The following is a 19,189-nucleotide window of genomic DNA, read 5'->3' as shown; positions in this document are numbered from 1 at the left end:
TGTTCAGTTAAATGTTAGTTTTAAGAGAGTTTAATAATACTGTGTATATATATACAGAGAGAGTAGAGCACTCATGGAAAGGTGAAAATGAATATTTTTCATCTCCTTGCTTCTCAGTTTTCTAAAAACAATAATGATAATCTTTATTATAAAAGTTTACACTTAACTAAATAGTCATAAAGGACAGAGGGGAGAGGATATATGGTTAAACAAAATTAATTCAGTACAAAATTATTTAAAAGTAATCATGTGCACAAGGCACACATGTATGCTTTATTCGGTTACTAAATATTCAGAATCAGTGAACATAATTTATCAGAAAAAATATATTTAAAGCATCCTAAGTAATTCTGAAAAAAATCTGCACCCAAAATTTCCAATCCAATCTATATAATTAGTAGTTTGTCTTGATAACAATCTAAAATTACTGGTGCCACACAGTCAAAAGTGGCTCACAGCCATTAGTGTGTACTTCAGGGCAGACAGTCAACAATAGGTCAGACCACGCAAACTGGTGGTATGTTCTATAGTTAGATTTCTCCAAGGAAGATCAGTGTAGATGGGATCAAAATAGAGAATGAAGAGAAGTTCACGTATTTGAGGAGCAACATGACATATGATCTAGACTGTAAGAAGGAATATAGCAACTAGAATAGTGAAAGCAAGAGTGAGTTTGAAGGCAATGGATAAGATCTGGAAAAGTAAAGCGATTAGCTTAGGAACGAAGCTGAGCATCTTGAAAATGTGTGTATTTAGCAGCATGTTGTATGGATGTGGAACATGGGTGATAATGATAGAATCGAAGAGAAGGATATTGGCATTCAAGAGGAGTTGTTATAGAGAGATCCTGAGAATAGGATGGATGCAGAAGGTCACCAACAAGGAATTATATAGGAAGATACAGCCGAAAGAGAACCTACTGCAGAAGGTTTACAATGGAATTTACAGCTACTCAGGCATCTCTGCAGAATGAACAATGAGCGAAAAGTTAAGACTTTGGTATTCGGCATAATGGATGGTCCAAATAGGATAGGCAGACCCCACAGAGAATGGGTAGGTGATATAGTAGATTGGTGCGGAGCTAGTCTGCAGAAACTAAGCCCCTCCGCACTGGATAGGGAAGGATGGAAGGAAATAGTGAGGGAGGCATCAGACACCAATGTGCATTGAGCCCAGGGTTGTTGTTGATGATGATGAAGCCTGTAAGAAATGTGAACTCTTAGACAACTGAGCTAACAGCCTCAGCAGGCCCTGGGTAAAGAGGAGGCACTCTGCTCCACAATCCCAGAAGGGACGGGGCCTCAGAAGGGGCAGGGCTGGGGCTAGGCAGTCCTCAGTGCCACACAGAGAGTGTTGTGCCTCCCCCAGCCAGTCCATAGTGCTGCCCAGTGTGTGCCACGCAGTGCTCTGGCCCTAGACTGTGTCCACCATTACTGCCCCAGCAGTGACGCCAGTGGCTGGGAGCTCCAAGCCCTTTTGTATCGCTGGGCCCAAAGGCAATTGCTTCTTTGCTCCCCCCTGTTGGCGGGCCTGCTCTTAGATCACTTTAATTGTTTTACCATGGAGTCATGGACAACTCTCTTCGACTTTCCAGTCTATCTTGTCATTCAGAAAAACTGGACTTAGTGGTATTAATCACGTACACCAAAAATGACACCACATCAGTTTGCTTCCAGTCCCAAGAGACCAATCACTAAGGTGACCAGATAGTAAGTATGAAAAATTAGTATGGAAGGTGGGGGAGAATAGGTGTCTATATAAAACAAAGCTGTGACTATCAGGATTGTCCCTATAAAATTAGGATGTCTGGTCACCCTACCAGTCGCTTACCCAAGATCATTTGGTACCCTAGATCCTATATCAAAGACAATGCCTGTAGCCAATCCTGTAATAAACTACTGAAAGGTTTATTAACTAAGAAAAAGGAATAAGAGTTATTTACACATTAAAGCAAATAAACATACACACACACAAATGCGTTACCATCTAAACTGGGGTGGGGAAACTTTTTTGGGTTGGGAGCCACTGACCCACAGAAAAATCAATTGGGGACCACACACAAATGAGGGGGAAAAAACCCAAACCCTCACTAATGAGGCCCCCAGCTGAGAAGGCGAAAGATACTCCCCACATTTTTCTTGGAGGCCCAGGCTAGTAGATTTTGTGAACTCCAGCTCTGCAGAGGGCAGCAAGGGTGGGGAGAAGGGGGCTGGAGTGCCAGTGTGTAGGCTCCCCAGTGCTGGGAAGGAGCACCAAGCCGTGAGGGCAAGATCCTGGCAAGCCAGGCATTAGGTTCCCCTCCCTTGATCTAAATCCTAAGAGTGACAGAAATGTTGAGATGTCTATTCAAAGTGTCTTTCAGGCAAATCCTGGGGATCTCTGGCTTCAGTTTAGAGTCTTTTTCCCTACAGATTCCAAACAGCAATAAAATATGCAGTTTCTTCTTGTCAGGGATTTTTATTCCTTTGAGTTCAAGATGATGGGACAAGTTTACATCAATGTTTCCTATTCATGGGTCTTTGGGAGAAAACAAGGGATGGGGGCAGAAGGGGAGGACATCTCTGATGTTCCACAATGATTTGTGTGGTTTTTATGGACCTTGTTTTGTTGAGCAGGAGATAACACCTCCTGCCGCTAACTAGTATTTCACACTTTGTAATGTTTCTCTCCTGCCTGAGGTGGTTTACAGTTACAAAGTGAACACTTATTTATGACCTTATATTGTGAGAGATATATAGGTGAGATTAATACTAGCATTTTATAGAGTCTTATAAGACTAATATCTGTTTGAGTAAAACTAAGATATAGGTAGCTTGTTCTGGTCAGCTATGAGTTTATGAGTCTTAACTAATGCCTGCAGCTTAGGCAAGAGTTGGCATCAGTCCTGCAAATGTCAAAGCATGAAACAAAAAGTTGTATCAGCAGATAGGAAAACTCTGACACAATGTTAATAAACTGAGAGATGTACATTTCCAATGGTCATAAAAATGTGAGTTAAAACCAATTACAAATATGGAAGAAAATTGAAAATCTGTAAAAATTGCTCACTCCTCAGAAGTTGAACAATAGTACCATGCTGGAAAGTACACCTACCTTATTGGGTTTTGCATGCAAGTTAGATGGGAAAATGCCTATCTTCCCTGCTTTGTATATCATGCTGGAGGTTAAACAGAACACAAGCTCCAAGGAAACTTTTTACTTCAGAAACTTAGGCACAGAATGAGTTTGTGTGCTGTGGCCAGGTGGGTCCTGGCCAATTTATTAATCCCCTTTTTGTCTAGCCACTCACGTCCCTCCACCTCACCCCAGACCAGTGTCCCTTGAGTCTTTTTACCAGTCTTTGGCTCAGTTAGCAGCACTCAGTTCTCTCTCCGCTGCCGGAAACAACAGTTCAGAGACCGGCCATCCAGTTATTTTCTCTGGTTACAGTGGGGAAATGGGGGCCCTGGCTCGCCCTCACTCATGGGCCCCAGCCTAGGGCCCTAAGGACAGGGACCTAGTTGTAGTCCTGTCTGGATGACGGGGCTTCTCACCGCAACACGTCAGCCCTCAGGCTTCTATCCGTTGCCCTACCCTGGGCTGCTTCCTTTCCCCACCCTGTGGGTTCACCGGTGTGGCGTCTCTGGTTTCCCCAACACCGGAGCGTAATTACTGCTGCGGGGGGGAGTTGGGCAGGGTTTCTTTCCCCTCTCCCTGTCTAGACTCTCCACAGCTCTCGTCCCTTCCCTCCTCCCAGTTCAGTAGTCCAGCTCCTTTCTCCCTCTTGGTTCCTCTTACCTCTCCCCTCCTGGTGCTTGTCCTCCCTGCTTTAAATCTCCCGCCACCCCTTGTTGCCTCCTCTGATGTCAGTCCTTCTGCGATGTGTCCCTACCCCCATCTCCTGGCGTGTGTCTGTCCCTGACATCAGCACACACCGTCTAGGTACCTCCTCCTCCCTCTCTCTTGCTGTTGTGCCAGAAGGCGTTTGGCTGCAGTGAGCCTGCTCGGCAGCGAGCAAGCAGTTGGCACAGCGCTGGTATTCGGCTGCCCATGTCGCGAGCAGCCCAGAGGCTGGGGGGTCCCGAGTGCGGGGCAGTGACTCCCTGTCACATGTGCCTATAGGGTTCAGATGCAGTTGTGATAATCATAGTGGAGCCTAAAATTGGGACGTTGGTTTTTAAATCCAGAATTAGGTGCCTAAGTTTTGGGTTTAGGCACCTAAATTCTCTTGTGAATTTAAACCGAAGGAGCCTAAGTTCCATTGACTTTTAGTAGACTTAGTCTCCTAAAAATGTAAGACACTTCTGCCTTGAGCACTTTTAAAAATTATACCGTAAGGCCATAACTACACTACAAAATTATGTTAATCTATTTTACATCAGCATACATCCACCACAGCTGTTAAATCACTTGTATGTCTGCATACTTGCCTCCTTGCGTCCATGGTGCACATCCTCACAAAGAACACCTGTATCAATTGTAGTGTCAATGTTGCACATTCCAGGATGGCTCCTGAAAGTCAGTAACAGGTGGTATCCACACTACATTGACTGTGACTCTATACGGGAATGTCTACACTACCACCCTAGTTCGAACTAGGGTGGTAATGTAGGCAACCAGAGTTGCAAATGAAGCCTGGGATTTGAATTTCCCGGGCTTCATTTGCATAAAGCCGGGCACCGCCATTTTTAAATGTCTGCTAGTGCGGACTCCGTGCTGCGCGGCTACACGCGACATGGACTAGGTAGTTCGGACTAGGCTTCCCCGTTTCACGAGGAGTAACAGTAGTTCGGACTAGGAAGCCTAGTCCGAACTACCTAGTCCATGTCGCGTGTAGCCGCGCAGCACGGAGTCCGCACTAGCGGACATTTAAAAATGGCGGCGCCTGGTGAGATGCAAATGAAGCCCGGGATATTTAAATCCCGGGCTTCATTTGCAACTTCGAATGACTACATTAGCCCCCTAGTTCGAACTAGGGTGGCAGTGTAGACATACCCTTAGCTACTAAGGCATCCATTACCAAAGTATGTATACCACATGGTATATCTCCTTGACAATTCATTTCACTTGGATAGCTCTCTGCACACTTTTCACTCTGTATCTGACTTATCAGTTCTCATCCTCAAAGGAAACCTGCACTTTCAAAAGATGATCCTGGGAGCTTAAATTCACAACTGTGCTAGACACTAAAAATATTGGACTGAACAGAGACATTGGATTTATGAATTAGTAGATTTACCCAGTGTTTTCCCTTATCTCAGAGGGTATGTCTACACTACCCTCCTATTTCGAAATAGGAGGGTAATGTAGGCATACCGCAATTGCAAATGAAGCCCGGGATTTGAATTTCCCAGGCTTCATTTGCATAAGCCGGGCGCCGCCATTTTTAAATCCCAGCTGGTTCGAACCCCGTGCCGCGCGGCTACACCCGGCATGAACTAGGTAGTTCGAACTAGGCTTCCTGGTTCGAACTACTGTTACTCCTCGTGGACTGCTTAGAAGGAGTTCTTGAACAGACAGACGGATGAACAGACAGACAAACGCTTTCAAATATATAGTAGATTACAAAATTCGTAACGCTTTAATGCCCTTTTTTGTCCTGTGACTGCAGAGATGTTATTGGGCCACTCTACCTTCAGTGATCTCTTATAATGTGCGCTAACTTATTATGTTAAACAATCTTTTCCACCTTGCATTTTACTGTTATGCTGGGATAATTTCCCCAGATCTGTAGAAGAGTTCCATATGGCTTTACAGCTTCTCTCTGTCACCAACAGAAATATTGTCAGATGGTTATTTTAATATACAATCCAAATTTCCTTTTAAACATTTAATTTTGTAACTCCTAATTATGCCGCCATGTACCAGCAAAAGGAATTAATCTTCAACCTTCATATTTATCTTCTTGATATATCCATAGACTCCTGTTATGAATATCCCCTGCCCACCCACTCCTTTATTTGATGCTTACAAGTTTCCACTACTTTCCTGAAATGGTCACATCTGTCTAATCCTAATCTTGATAATTACTGTGCTTCTCATATTGACTCAAATAGTAGAATCTGGAAACATACCATTTATTCATCATACTAGTCTAAAGAACTCACTGTCCCAACTACTTTGACTTTGTGAACAATCCTTAATTCTCTACAGACCGGTTTCCATGGATATGTATGTTTGTGGTTTGGTAAGAAAATTCTCCTCTGTAAGCATTCTGTACTTGCTATAAGCAGCATCTCCATTTCTAATTAGTGCCACTCCTCAGATTCATTTTAGATATTAACACTTGTAATGACTTCCTGCTGTACTTTTATTATTATTCCAGTATTTCCATTTATCATGCACTCTCATAAGTGTACCAATTCTAATGTTTCTCATTTTCGAAGAAAAGCTCAAATGTAACATTAATCCTTGTCATTCATTCTACATGACAACTCGGATAAACATTTAGCAAAGTGTTTCATTATAATGTCTGTTTATCATCTTTTTATGTTGTAATTGGAAGAAGCTTGTGACAGTATTTAAATTAGTTTAGGTAACCTAAAATTCTTCTTTTTATGATATTTTAATGCAAATGATGTAAATTACAGTCTCCTGATTATTTATTTTTGACAAAAGAAACATTCATTGCAACTGTGCTATTGATTGTCTGTTGTCATATATAGAAATGACATAATTTAAAATGTTACACACTACGTGATGTGGAAAGATTTGAGTTTAAGCTGTTGTCAAAATTTTAATTAACAGAAATAAACAGTTTATTATCGTATTTATTTAAATACTGTATAAAATGTATAATAGAAAACAAATATCAAAGAACATGTGTGGTTTTATCTTACTGTATACTTTAGAAATGTGTGTCTTTCTGTCTGTCTGTCCATCCATCCATCTGTGAGCCATTTGTTCAAGAAATTCTCCTAAACGGTAAGTGCTAGGACCATCAAATTTGGTATGCAGCTTCCTCTTACCATAAATGAAAGCACGGTTAGGGCTTGGTTGTGCCAGAATAATGGGATATACCTGGAATTTGGTTGTTTCTTATAAAATGGAAATGGAGGAGTCTGGCAGGAGGGACAGTTGTACTGCACACTGCCCACAGAGAGGCAACAAGGGGCCAGAGATGGGGACCAGGAGAGCTATAACCCCATTGAGTCAGCAGAGGCAGAGGTGGAGTAAGGGACAGCTATCTACTGTATATTTCAGAGAGTTTGTCTGTGTGTGTGTGTGTGTGTGTGTGTGTGTGTGTGTGTGTGTGTGTGTGTGTGTGTGTGTGTGTGTGTGTGTGTGTGTGTGTGTGTGTGTGTGTGTGTGTCTTTCTGTACCCCAGCTGGGGAACATGCACCCCTCTCCTGGTCATAGGCAGGCACTTCTCACCTGGCCCCAACTGCTGTAGTGGGGGAGGTCTGAGGTTATCCTCTTCCCTCAAGGCAGCCTACACACTGAACTCTTCATCCCAGCTCCACCCCTGAGCAATGATTCAAATGAAGGAAAACAAAACTTCTTTGCATTAAGGACCCAAGCAACATTCAATAAATTCTTGTGCATATATATTTAGATATGTAGTGTGTGTAACAATCTATTTTGCAAAATATATATATATATATATATATATTTTGTGCGTGTGTACATGTGCATACCCACATATTTGGACACACATACATTTTAAAAAACTGTAAAATAATTAAGATAATCACATTCAAATTTGATTTATTTATGTACACACAAGTGTATATGCATGTATATACACATACATGGACACACAGAAAAATGTAAATCACTTAAGGTGGCTACACACAAATTATGTATAACAAAAATATTTATGCACACCCTTTATTCCTGCTTCTAGAGGCACATTCTTTGTCACTGCTATACACCACAGCCTTACCTCTGCCTTCCTCCTGCTGGAACCCTTTTACCAGATTATAAAAGTGCTAATTTAAATCAGCTTCAAATTAGCTGTACCTCACCATTGGAAAAGATTAACAAGGGATGCAGTAAATTCTCCATTATCTAGTGTCTTCAATTGAGGTCTAGATAGCTTTGCAAAATATATGTTCTTCTTTCATGGCAAGCTATTGGGCTCATTCCAGGAATCAGTAGGTGAAATTCTGTTGTGTGTATGTTATGCAGGAGATCATGCTGGACTATCGCAACAGTCCCCACCTGCGTTAAAATCAGTAAATTTACTTGCTCCCTATACCATTAGTTGTGAATGTCTGGTGTGCTTGTTTAGTGTGTAGGGAAGGCTGTAAAGTGGTTGGGAAGATTGGCCTCACATAGGTTCAAAGATAAGATTGTGGAATACAGTAGCTGTGGTAGAGGTACAGGTACATGTCTGGGTGGAAAAGAATGCATTGGTGTGTAGGTGCATATAAAATACATTTGATTTATGCAAATGTCTCTATAGTTAACATTTTTTTCTGTGAAATTAATCACTACTTCCTTCATAGCCAACCAGATTCCTCCACCTTTAATTATTTCTGATATTGTTGGTTTCCATAATTGGCATTCTAAAATGTAGAACTGGCATGCTACATTTTTCAAAGCCGTGGGATGAATTCAGTTTATGGGTTTTTTTTCATAAAATATTTACTTTTCTAGTCAATGGTCTGTACATTTTCACATGTGAAACTAAAACTTGTATAATGTACATATTTATAGAAAACTAACTGAGAATAGCTTACTATATTTTATTTCACTTCTTTCACCCACATGACACATAAAGATGTTAGTTTTATCAGAGTTACCTGTGACTCGACATAGCTTTTTTTTAACAAAATTGGATATTTCCCATTTTTCCATGTATGTTTGCTTTATGTTTTATTAGGAGAAAGAAAGACAACAGTATCTTGCACAAAGATTATGAATAAGAATATCAGTATTGTGGACAATAAGAAATGCAAATATTTAACAAAGCCTGAGCCACAGGTCCGAAAGTGCAATGAACAACCGTGCCAGACAAGGTGATAGTGATTCAATTAAACTAAATTTGAATTAATGTTAAGTGGTGGAAATCTGGGAATGCATTTAAGCATATGGTTAAAGTTGAGCATGCGCTTAATAGTTTTGTTTAATTGGCATCATAGTCCTTACTAGCTCATGCTAAACATTTGTTAAACTAGGAAGTAAATACTTCATTTTTTTCTATTTTTCTTTTATTGATTTCCTAATTCCCTTGAAGCATGAACATGATCCATGTCTGTTGATTAATACTCTGTGTGTAAGAGGTAGAAAAGGCACAATTAGCCATTTTTCCTAAATTTGAACCCCAGTTGACCACAACTTTAGCTCCTGCATTCTGAGCACAGGTTCTACTGTCTATAAATGCTCCAGTTGGCTAAGTTGTTGTGGAGGAGGTAGAGTCATGCCCTTACCTTTTCACCAGTCAGCAGAGCTGGCTGGACACATAGCAGATGTAGGTGGCCACTCTGAGTGTAATAGGTGGCTCATTTCTTGTGCATGGTGGGGATTTTCTATGGGAAATGTGTAGTTCTACAGCCACCACACCAAGTGACTACAGTAAGCATTCTGTCTGAAAAACTGCTTTTGTTAAACTTCAGAGAGTACCATTCTTTTTCTGAGTTCTTGATGCAGTACTGTTAAGTACTCTGGACTTACAGCAAGCGTGCAGATAGGAGTGGTTGCTATGTTTCAACAGAGAAGGGAAATTCAGATGGAAAGGTATCAGGTGGTATTTTATAATCAGATTCAATCAGTGGTGTTACCAGACTTACATGATTGTGGGTAATTAATACTGAGGAGTGGCATAGTCCTTACAGAGGCAAAATTCCTATTAACATCAATCGGCATTTTGTATGTATCAAATTGGCAAGACCAGGGTCAAAATTATATGGACATAAGGGGAATGGTGTTTTTAAATTAGACAAAGGACAGAGGAAAATAAATTAAGTTACTAGTAAAATATTTTAAAGAAACTTGCATACAAATTGTAAAAAAAAAAAAAAAAAAAAAAAAGCCCATCAGTTTTCTTAGAACAATGAAGTAAAAAAATATACATGTAACATCAGAAGGCACCAGTATGATCATCTCCTGCATGACATAGGCTGGAGAATTTCACCTTTATAGAGGGATTGTTTTTATTTCAGGTTTAAAACGTGTTTTAAAAAATGGCCCAGTAGTGGCGGAGGGATAGTAATGGGAGAAATCTGCTAATTTTCAGATATCCTATCAATTATAATTATTTGTACGTGTTGTACTGTTTTTACAAGCAGCAGAGGTGTCACAAAATTTAAATAGAATATAAAGCTGTAACCACAATACCTACCTTCAGCTGATACCAGCTCCAGTCATGGGGACACTGGTGACTCACATCCCTACCTTCAGGTGATGCCGTCTCCAACCCTGGGGAAGCTAGAGATTGCTGCCCAGGGTGGGAAGGGGAAAGCAAAGGCACAGGTAGGACTCCAGCCCATAATCCCAGGCTCCAGAGGTTGATGCCTTAGGCTATGTCTACACTACAGTGATGTATTGGAAAAAGGTACGCAAATCATGCTCTGATAGTTTTTTTGGAAGAAGCTTTTCCCAAATTCGGCATGTCTACACTGAGCCAAATTCTGGAAATACCTCCTCTTTCAGAAGAGCCCTTCTTCCTCGTGGGAGGAGGCAGACAGGGCTTCCAAAAGAGTACATCTGCTCTTCCGCACAAACAAACAAACAAACAAACAAACAAACAAACAAACAAACAAACAAACAAACAAACCCGGAAGAACAGACACATTCCCTGGATGCAGTGGGGCTTTTCTGGGATACCTCTGGTATCCCAGAAGAACCCCGTAGTGTAGACATAGCACTAGCCATTAAGCCACTTGGACTCTTCCCACCATCCTACCTTTAGCTAATGCCATTGCCAGTCCTAGGGAAGCTGGTGGTGCCATCTGGCACAATCTAGAAGGTGGTGCCATCTGGCACAATCTAGAATCTCATAGACCTGAATTCAAAGTGGCCAAACATTTTGTATTTAAAAAATTAAAAAACAAACATTCTTTCACTGATGGTGGAATTTCATTCCCATGTGTTTAGGAAATTCTCTAAACATTACCTGGCATTACTAGTTATTTTTTATTGACACCTGCCAAATTTTTAAAAATGCCTATTTATATGTCTCTCAAAACAAGCTTGTAATAGGGACATCGAGCCTTTGGAACTAATTATAAAGGAAAACAAATTAAAATCTTTAAATGTGATGTTTGCTCACAGTTAGCATAACAGAAAGCTGGAATGTCTATTGAGGAAGTGGGTTTTGCCCATGAAAGCACAAGTTACTATATATATATTTGTTGTTAGTCTCGAAGGTGCTACAGGACTTACTTGTTGTTTTGGAATATCCTCTCTAAGCTTTGATTTTCTAAATACTGTCAGTTTCAGACACCTGGGATCCACCTGCAATTTGCTTCAAAGGGCAAAACTCTCTGGCAAGCTTTGACTTTTGAGGGAGGCACAGAAATCATCCTGAGCACTGGAACATTCTGGAAAAGTTACTTACTAGCAACTATTGCTCTCCAAATATGTTATCTCTTCAGATCCACATTGAACCTTTCTTGCTCCCGTTCAGAAATTTAAACTGTGTATCTGGCATTAGAGATGGACACATAAGGGAAGGGACTTGTATACCCTCAGCACCGAAATAGTGAGTCTGAGGCACAATTGTGCACACACATACACCTCTAACAGTTCACTGTTTTCAAAGGGTTCCATGGTTTGTGTGGCAGGGAATATGGTTTCTATAGTGTGGATCTGCAAGGGGAAATATTCAGAGAACAACAGTTACTGGTAAGTAAACTTCCTGCTTTTCATCCATTACATTCAATTATATTTTTATTAGAATGATAAGGGAAGGAGAGGGGAAAAGCTTTTGTTATATAAAGGACTCTGAATAATTAGATATAATTGGTGGGATTGGAAAGAAAATTTTAACCAAAATGTAAGAATACATTTTTAAAAGTTCACTGAGTTGAGTTGAATTTATCACCATCTAAATGTGATAGTCATATCAAGAGTTATTTAAAATAGACAGAGCACACAAAATATACTTTAGGGAACAATCCTGTTGACAGGGAAAAGGACAAGATGACCTAATCAGTCTTTTCCATCCTTGATATCTATTATTCCATTACTTATGTTTTTTTGTAGATGGATGATGACCGAATGGACTCCTTGTTCAAGGACATGTGGAAAAGGAACCCAGAATAGACAAGTGGCTTGTACGCAGCAGCTCAGAAATGGAACCTTGATAAGAGCTAGGGAAAGAGATTGCCTTGGGCCAAAACCTGCTTCTGCCCAGCGCTGTGAAGGCCAGGACTGTATGACTGTGTGGGAAGCTGGAGTATGGTCTGAGGTGCAGTGTATGCATTAGTTGCTATTTACTGTTGTTTCTTTCTTAACACTTAGAGCTTCCCATACCTATTATATGGTTTCCAACAAAATCTCTAGAAAATGTTATCTATAACTTTTACAGGTAAAATGTGTTTTACGCACCAAGATTTAGCCCCTCCATTTAAAGTGTAGGGCAATGCTGAGTGCTTCATGTGTTCAGAAGTTGTTTCCATTCGGCCTGTGGTGCAAACTGATAGTAGCTCCAGACTCTGAGGCTACACCTATACTGCAGGCTTCTTGTTCAAGAACTGTTTTGCGCAAGAGTTCTTGTGCAAAAGGTATTCCACAAGAGCGTGTCCACACTGCCATGTGCTTTTGCACAAGATATGTGTTTTTGTGCAAGAGCATCCATGGCAGTGTGGACGCTCTCATGTGCAAGAAAGCTCTGATGGCCATTTTAGCCATTGGGCTTTCTTGCGCAAGAAATTCATGTTGCCTGTCTACACTGCCTTCTTGTGGAGCAGCTCTTGCTCAAGAGGGCTTATTCCTCGTGGAGAGAGGACTAACTCTTCTGGAAGAAGCCCTGTTTTCCAACACTGTACTGTAAATTACTTGCGCAAGAACGTGCGAGCAGTGTAGACACTCTGCAAGTTTTTGCGCAAGAACACTTGTTCTTGCGCAAAAAGCCTGCAGTATAGATGTAGCCTGAGTATAGACACAGGCCTAGTTGTAAACCTCAGCCTCCACCTCTGGAACAGCTCCACAGGCCCACAAGAGGGAAATCTGAGGCTGGGGAAGTGAGGTGGTAGCCATCCTGTGTTTGCAAGGAGGTGGCAGATATGCCTGTTTTCAGAGATGTAAGAACAAGAAGGAGATCTGGCAAATGAGGTGGTAAAAGAGGTGAAGGTGTGAGAGCTAGTGATCTGGTGCGTGGGTGGCAAGGACGCTAGAAGATTTTTTTATAGTGGGGTGCTGAGAGCCACTGAACCAAACTAAATCTGCATATACAGGAGACCCTTGTGATTCATGGAATCACTTTTCGTGGTTCTGCACACCTGTCTCCTGTCCTCCCAAACTAGGAAGATGGCAGGAGCCACAGGGAACTCACCATGGCTCCTTCTCCGCCGGAGTGAGTTCCCTGAGGCTGACCGGAGCTGCGGGTAACTCACCACAACTGTCAGGAGCTCAGTGTTCCGGTCAGCTCCCAGAAGATGTGGTGAGCTCCCTGTAGCTATCAGGAGCCATAGTGAGTTCCCCATGGCTCCTGGCAGCTGCAGTGAGTTCCCCACGGCTGCCAGCACCACACAAGGAGTATTGTCTTACACTTGTGAAAAGTATTTAGAATTACTGCGGAGCTGTTTTATTTCATGTTGTTTCCTATTTAGCTACTTGTTTTGTTTTATGTATATCTAAGGGCGTGTCTACCCAGCAGGGCTAAAGCCGAATGAGCTATGCAACTTGAGCTATGTGAATTTTGTAGCTTAAGTCAAAATAGCTTATTTCGGCTTTTGGTGCATAGCAGGCAGTCTGAGTTAGAGAATTCTTCCGCTGACTTCCCTTTCTCCTCGTAAAATGAGGGTTACAGGAGTTGAAGTAAGAAGTCCTCCAGTTCAACATTATATCAACATTATGTCAAAATAACTGCATGTTGTGTAGACACGGACTATATTATTTTGGAATAACGTTCGTTATTCCGAAATAACACTGCTGTGTGGATATAGCCTACCATTAATCTTTGTGGAATGAGGAATAACAGTAGTTCGAATTAGGAGCTTTAATTCAAACTACCTACTCCGTGACGCGTGTAGCCACGGGCAGGGAGTTCGAACTACGAGGCATTTAAAAATGGCGGCGCCTGGGAACATACAAATAAAGCCCGGGATATTTAAATCCTGGGCTTAATTTGCAAGTTCAAATGACTACATTAGCCACCTTAGTTCGAACTAGGGTGGCACTGTAGACATACCCTTCGAGTTAAGGTTGCCTAAAAATGTGACTATAACGTTGACAATTTTTTATAGTCAACTAATCATAATTTTCTAAAACTCACTTATCAGGATGGAATTTTTAGGCTTGCTGTCTGCCTGAAAGTGAATTTTTGAGTTTCAGGAAAACAATTTTGAAGTAGAGAAAAGCAAGAAAAAGCACATTTTTCTCTGTTACAAAAAAAAAAAAAAAAAGATGATGATTCACAGTTTAACTGTTCCAACACCAAAATAATTAGTGACTGAAAGTTAGGAATTCTTTGAGTTTGTTAGTCCAATATATGGTCATTGGTGATCCCAAAATATTAATTGATAATTCAAGATAGACACTCCCATGTCATTCACTACACTCTGAACATCTTCTGCCTTGAAAGAATCAGATGTTCATATAAATAAATGCTCATATAAATATAAATATCAGTCTTCTGGTATTCCTTTTTTGGTACCAGTTGGATAGAGGAAGGAAGGAAACAATTATATTCCAGAGATAAAGGGTATTTATTTCTTATGTGAAATAGCAGCAGTTACATTCACCCATGTAGTACTTGGTATCATTGCAAGCTTTGCTTAGTCTAACATTCTTTACCAGAAAGTTAGATAATGGAAACTAGAGGCTTCAGAGATCACTAGAGTTAATATCAGCATTTTTTTGTGTACCTTATACAAATGTAAATTACATCTTTCTATATCCAACAGTGCTCTGTGAAATGTGGCAAAGGAGTACGACATCGGACTGTGAGGTGCACTAATCCCCGAAAGAAGTGTGTTTTGTCCACAAAACCTAAAGAAGTAGAAGATTGTGAGGACTATTCCACATGCTATGTCTGGAGAATGGGAGACTGGTCTAAGGTTGGATATGACACTAATGCCATATAGCAGAACAAAAACTATATATTTTCCCAACAGGATTTACTGGAATGTTTTATCAAAGATGCAGCAATATCCCAAATCAAGAAACAATCAGCTACAAATAAAATGGATCAATATAGTCAAATTGTGACAAAAGAGTAGACTTTAAGTAGAAAGTAGCTATACTAGGCATTTGTAGGTTCAAGTGAAAATTGTAAAATAAGTAGCCTGTATCAGGTAGCACAAGTGTAATTGTACAATATTGCTTTAGCTCAGATCAACAGAAGTTGGTAATGCCGATAGGAAATACTTTGTTTTCAACAAGATGAGCCACAAATATAAGAAAAGTGAAGCAGTATGTGCAAAGACACCAGAAAAGGAAAAAAGTATAAAAATTTCTGAAATTTCCTATCTTTGTTCTGTCGAGACACTTCCAAGCAAAGCAGTAGTTCCCTCTAGTTTGTGCCCTTTGTATATTCAGTTTTCCTGAGGATCTATTAATATTTTCTTGCCACCGCCTGACTTGTCAGCCTGCTGATGCTATCGGGCCGTGTGCAGCTTGACCTTCTGCTCACAAACAGGGAGGAACTAACAGGGGAAGTTGAGGTGGGTGACAACCTCGGAAGCAGTGATCATGAGATGGTAGATTTCAAGATCCTGATCAAGGGAAGAAAAGAGAGTAGTAAAATAAACACCTTGAACTTCAGAAAAGTAGACTTTGACTCCCTCAGAGACCTGATAGGCAGAATCCCCTGGGATGCTAACATGAAGGGGAAAGGAGTCCAGGACAGCTGGCAGTATTTTAAAGAAGTCTTATTGAAGGCACAGAAAGAAACCATTCCAGTGTGTAGCAAGAGAAGCAGACATGGTAGGAGACCGGATTGGCTTACAGGGGAAATTCTTGTGAACTTAAGCACAAAAAGGGAGCTTACAAAAAGTGGAAACATGAACAAATGACCAGGGATTGGTATAAGTGTATAACTCAAGAATGCTGGCGGGTTATCAGGAAGACGAAAGCGCAAATGGAATTGCGACTGGCAAAGGATGTGAAGGATAACAAGAAAGGTTTCTACAGGCATGTTAGCAAGAAGGTGATCAGAGAGGGTGTGGGGCCCCTACTGGATGAAGGAGGTAACCTAGTAACAGATGATGTGGGAAAAGCTGAAGTACTCAATGCTTTCTTTGCCTCTGTCTTCACGGACAAGGTCAGCTCCCAGACCAATGCGCTAAGTGACGCAAGATGGGATGAAGATGGACAGTCCTTGGTGGGTAAAGAACAGGTTAGGAATTATTTAGAAAAGCTAAATGTACACAAATCCATGGGTCCGGACTTAATTCATCCGAGGGTACTGAGAGAGTTGGCAAATGTCATTGAGAAGCTTTTGGCCATTATCTTTGAAAAATCATGGAGATCGGGAGAGATCCCGGATGATTGGAAAAGGGCATATGTAGTGCCCATCTTCAAAAAAGGAAAGAAGGATGATCCAGGGAACTATAGGCCGGTCAGTCTTACCTCCGTCCCTGGAAAAATCATGGAAGGGATCCTTAAGGAATCCATTTTGAGGCACTTGGAAGAGGGGATAGTGATTAGGAATAGTCAGCATGGATTCACAAAGGGCAAGTTATGCCTAACCAATCTGATTAGCTTCTATGATGAGGTAACTGGCTCTGTGGGAAAGTCAGTGGATGTGATATACCTTGACTTTAGCAAGGCTTTTGATACCGTCTCCCACAATATTCCTGCCAGCAAGTTAAGGGAATGTGGACTGGATAAATGGACAGCAAGATGGCTAGAAAGCTGACTAGAAGGTTGGGCCCAGAGGGTAGTGATAAACAGCTCGATGTCAGGATGGTGGTCAGTTTCTAGTGGAGTGCTCCAAGGTTCAGTTCTAGGACCAGTTTTGTTCGATATCTTTATTAATGACCTAGATGAGGATTGCAACCTCAGCAAGTTTGCAGATGACACTAAGCTAGGGGGAGAGGTAGATAGACTCGAGGGCAGAGATAGGGTCCAGAGTGACTTAGACAAATTGGAGGATTGGGCCACAAGAAATCTGATGAGGTTCAACAAGGACAAGTGCAGTCTTTCATTTGGGACAGAAGAATCCCAAGCATTGTTACAGGCTGGGGACCAACCAGCTAAGTAGTAGTTTTGCAGAAAAGGACCTGGGGATTACAGTGGATGAGAAGCTGGATATGAGTCAAATGTGTGCCCATGTAGACTAATGGCATATTAGGTTGCATTAGGAGGAGCATTTCCAGCAGATCCAAAGATGTGATTATTCCCCTTTATTCGGCTCTGGTGAGGCCACATCTGGAGTATTGTGTCCAGTTCTGGGCCCCCCACTACAAAAATGATGTGGATGCATTGGAGAGTCCCGAAGCCAACACCAGGGGTGGGTAAGGGTCTGCAACGACCCCCTGGATGCAGTGCAGGTCTTCAAAATAGGAGCAGGAGTGGGGTTCTGCTTCAGAGCATGAGCTGTGCTCCCTCACTCTGGCGTATGCCTGCCGGAGCTCTTTAACTTCGCACCGGACCCGCTCCTGGGTCTGGGTCTGGGCCCTTGGTGGCCAGGCTATCGGCTATCTGGCTATATATGTTGGCACTGTGCCATCTGGAGTGGAAATCCTGAAGGTTATCCTCCTTGCTTGACACCTCAATGAGGGCCAGGATCTTCGCCCCAGATCAGGACAGCACATATCTTGCAGCCCCTAACAGGCTCCTGGGAATCCGTTGTGTGCTTCCTGGGCTCTTGGGGGGCCTGGGGATTGAATATGGTGGCCAGATGTCACACACTGTTAGCTGTGCTGTGGCTGGAGGCTGTGGGGAACAGGAACTATAGAATCCTAATGAGTGTGGACCATGTGGCCTGCAGGGCACCTGTAGAATTTCCTACAGGCCTCTTTTTTCCACAAAACTCCCTGTTCCACATCCATACTCACCCTCTTCTGACAAAGCTTTTTCAGGAGAGGAGTTATTCCTCATGCAATGAGGTTTACCAACATTAGGAAAAGGCGTCCGTTATTTCTATTTTCTTTCAAAATAACACAATTGCTGTGTGAATGTTAGTATTGTTTTTCCGGAATAATGGCCTTTTTTCCAAAATAAAGGTGCAGTGTATATGCACCCTTATACACCCTTTCCCCCACTGCTTGGGCATCTCATCTTAAACACGTTTCATTTATTTACACTACCAAAATGCCCATAAGTAAGTTGAGCCTCCCAGATTGTTCTAAGATATCTTTACCACAGCATTTGTTAATGTTCAAATCAGTTTCACGTAATCCATGTTTTATCTAGCATCCATTTAGTGTTGTTTTAATGGAACTCCCAATATGATCTGAAGTATATTATTTAGCATATAGGTCCTGATTTTAATGTCTCTCCAGAGAAATCAGTTTAAAATAAGACTTGGATTTCCTAATTTTTTCCTATTGTTGTACTGTTCCATTGCTAGAATACATAGCAACATGAAGTCATGGCATGCATATTAATGTGTCTGCAAAGAAGGAAACAAATGGAAAGCTCAGATAAACATTAATCTTTGCTCACTGTTGTTAGTTTCTGAATCAGAGGATTCAGTGTAGCCCCTTGTGTTCGCTGTTTTTGCTCTTTAGGATCATTCTTGACATTCACAGAAAGCTATTCCTTTGAGCAGAGCCAAATTCTCCCCCAGTTTATGCCAAGACTTGGCTAGAGAAATTTAAATTACACTTCTCACACACTGAAAGAGGAGGATCCTTACTGGCTTTTGCTGCTCCTCTTGAACTCCTAAAGCATAATTTTTTAATTGAACTGGGGGTTTTACTTAAGATGATGATGATTATATGTGGTGATGAAATTTAATTAAATTTAGAAGAACACACAAAGATCAAATCATTATTACTGTTTTCATCATTTTAACAATAACACCAACAAGATAAAGGAGCAACTGGGCAAAACGAACTACTCCACTAAGGTCTGTGAACACAACAGTTATACTAAAATTCTGACTTTTGGATTTAAAGGTCTCCAGTATAATCTAGAGTTTATGCTGAATTTA

The 19,189-nt window shown here is 41.3% G+C and overlaps 1 protein-coding gene across 1 annotated transcript in view; it reads left to right on the top strand.

The window, feature by feature from the left end:
* ADAMTS19 (ADAM metallopeptidase with thrombospondin type 1 motif 19) overlaps positions 1 to 19,189 on the top strand; it is a 222,558-nt gene that overhangs the window by 182,844 nt on the left and 20,525 nt on the right. Inside the window, exons 19-21 of the mRNA XM_014577964.3 lie at positions 8,807 to 8,942; positions 12,130 to 12,334; positions 14,994 to 15,146. Coding sequence (XP_014433450.3) covers positions 8,807 to 8,942; positions 12,130 to 12,334; positions 14,994 to 15,146 — 494 coding nt within the window. The remainder of the gene's footprint in view (positions 1 to 8,806; positions 8,943 to 12,129; positions 12,335 to 14,993; positions 15,147 to 19,189) is intronic.

The sequence above is a fragment of the Pelodiscus sinensis genome, chromosome 6 (genome assembly GCF_052426305.1).
Source record: "Pelodiscus sinensis isolate ZL-2025 chromosome 6, ASM5242630v1, whole genome shotgun sequence".
Classification (NCBI taxonomy): domain Eukaryota; kingdom Metazoa; phylum Chordata; order Testudines; family Trionychidae; genus Pelodiscus; species Pelodiscus sinensis.
This window is presented reverse-complemented; position numbering and strand designations above follow the sequence as displayed.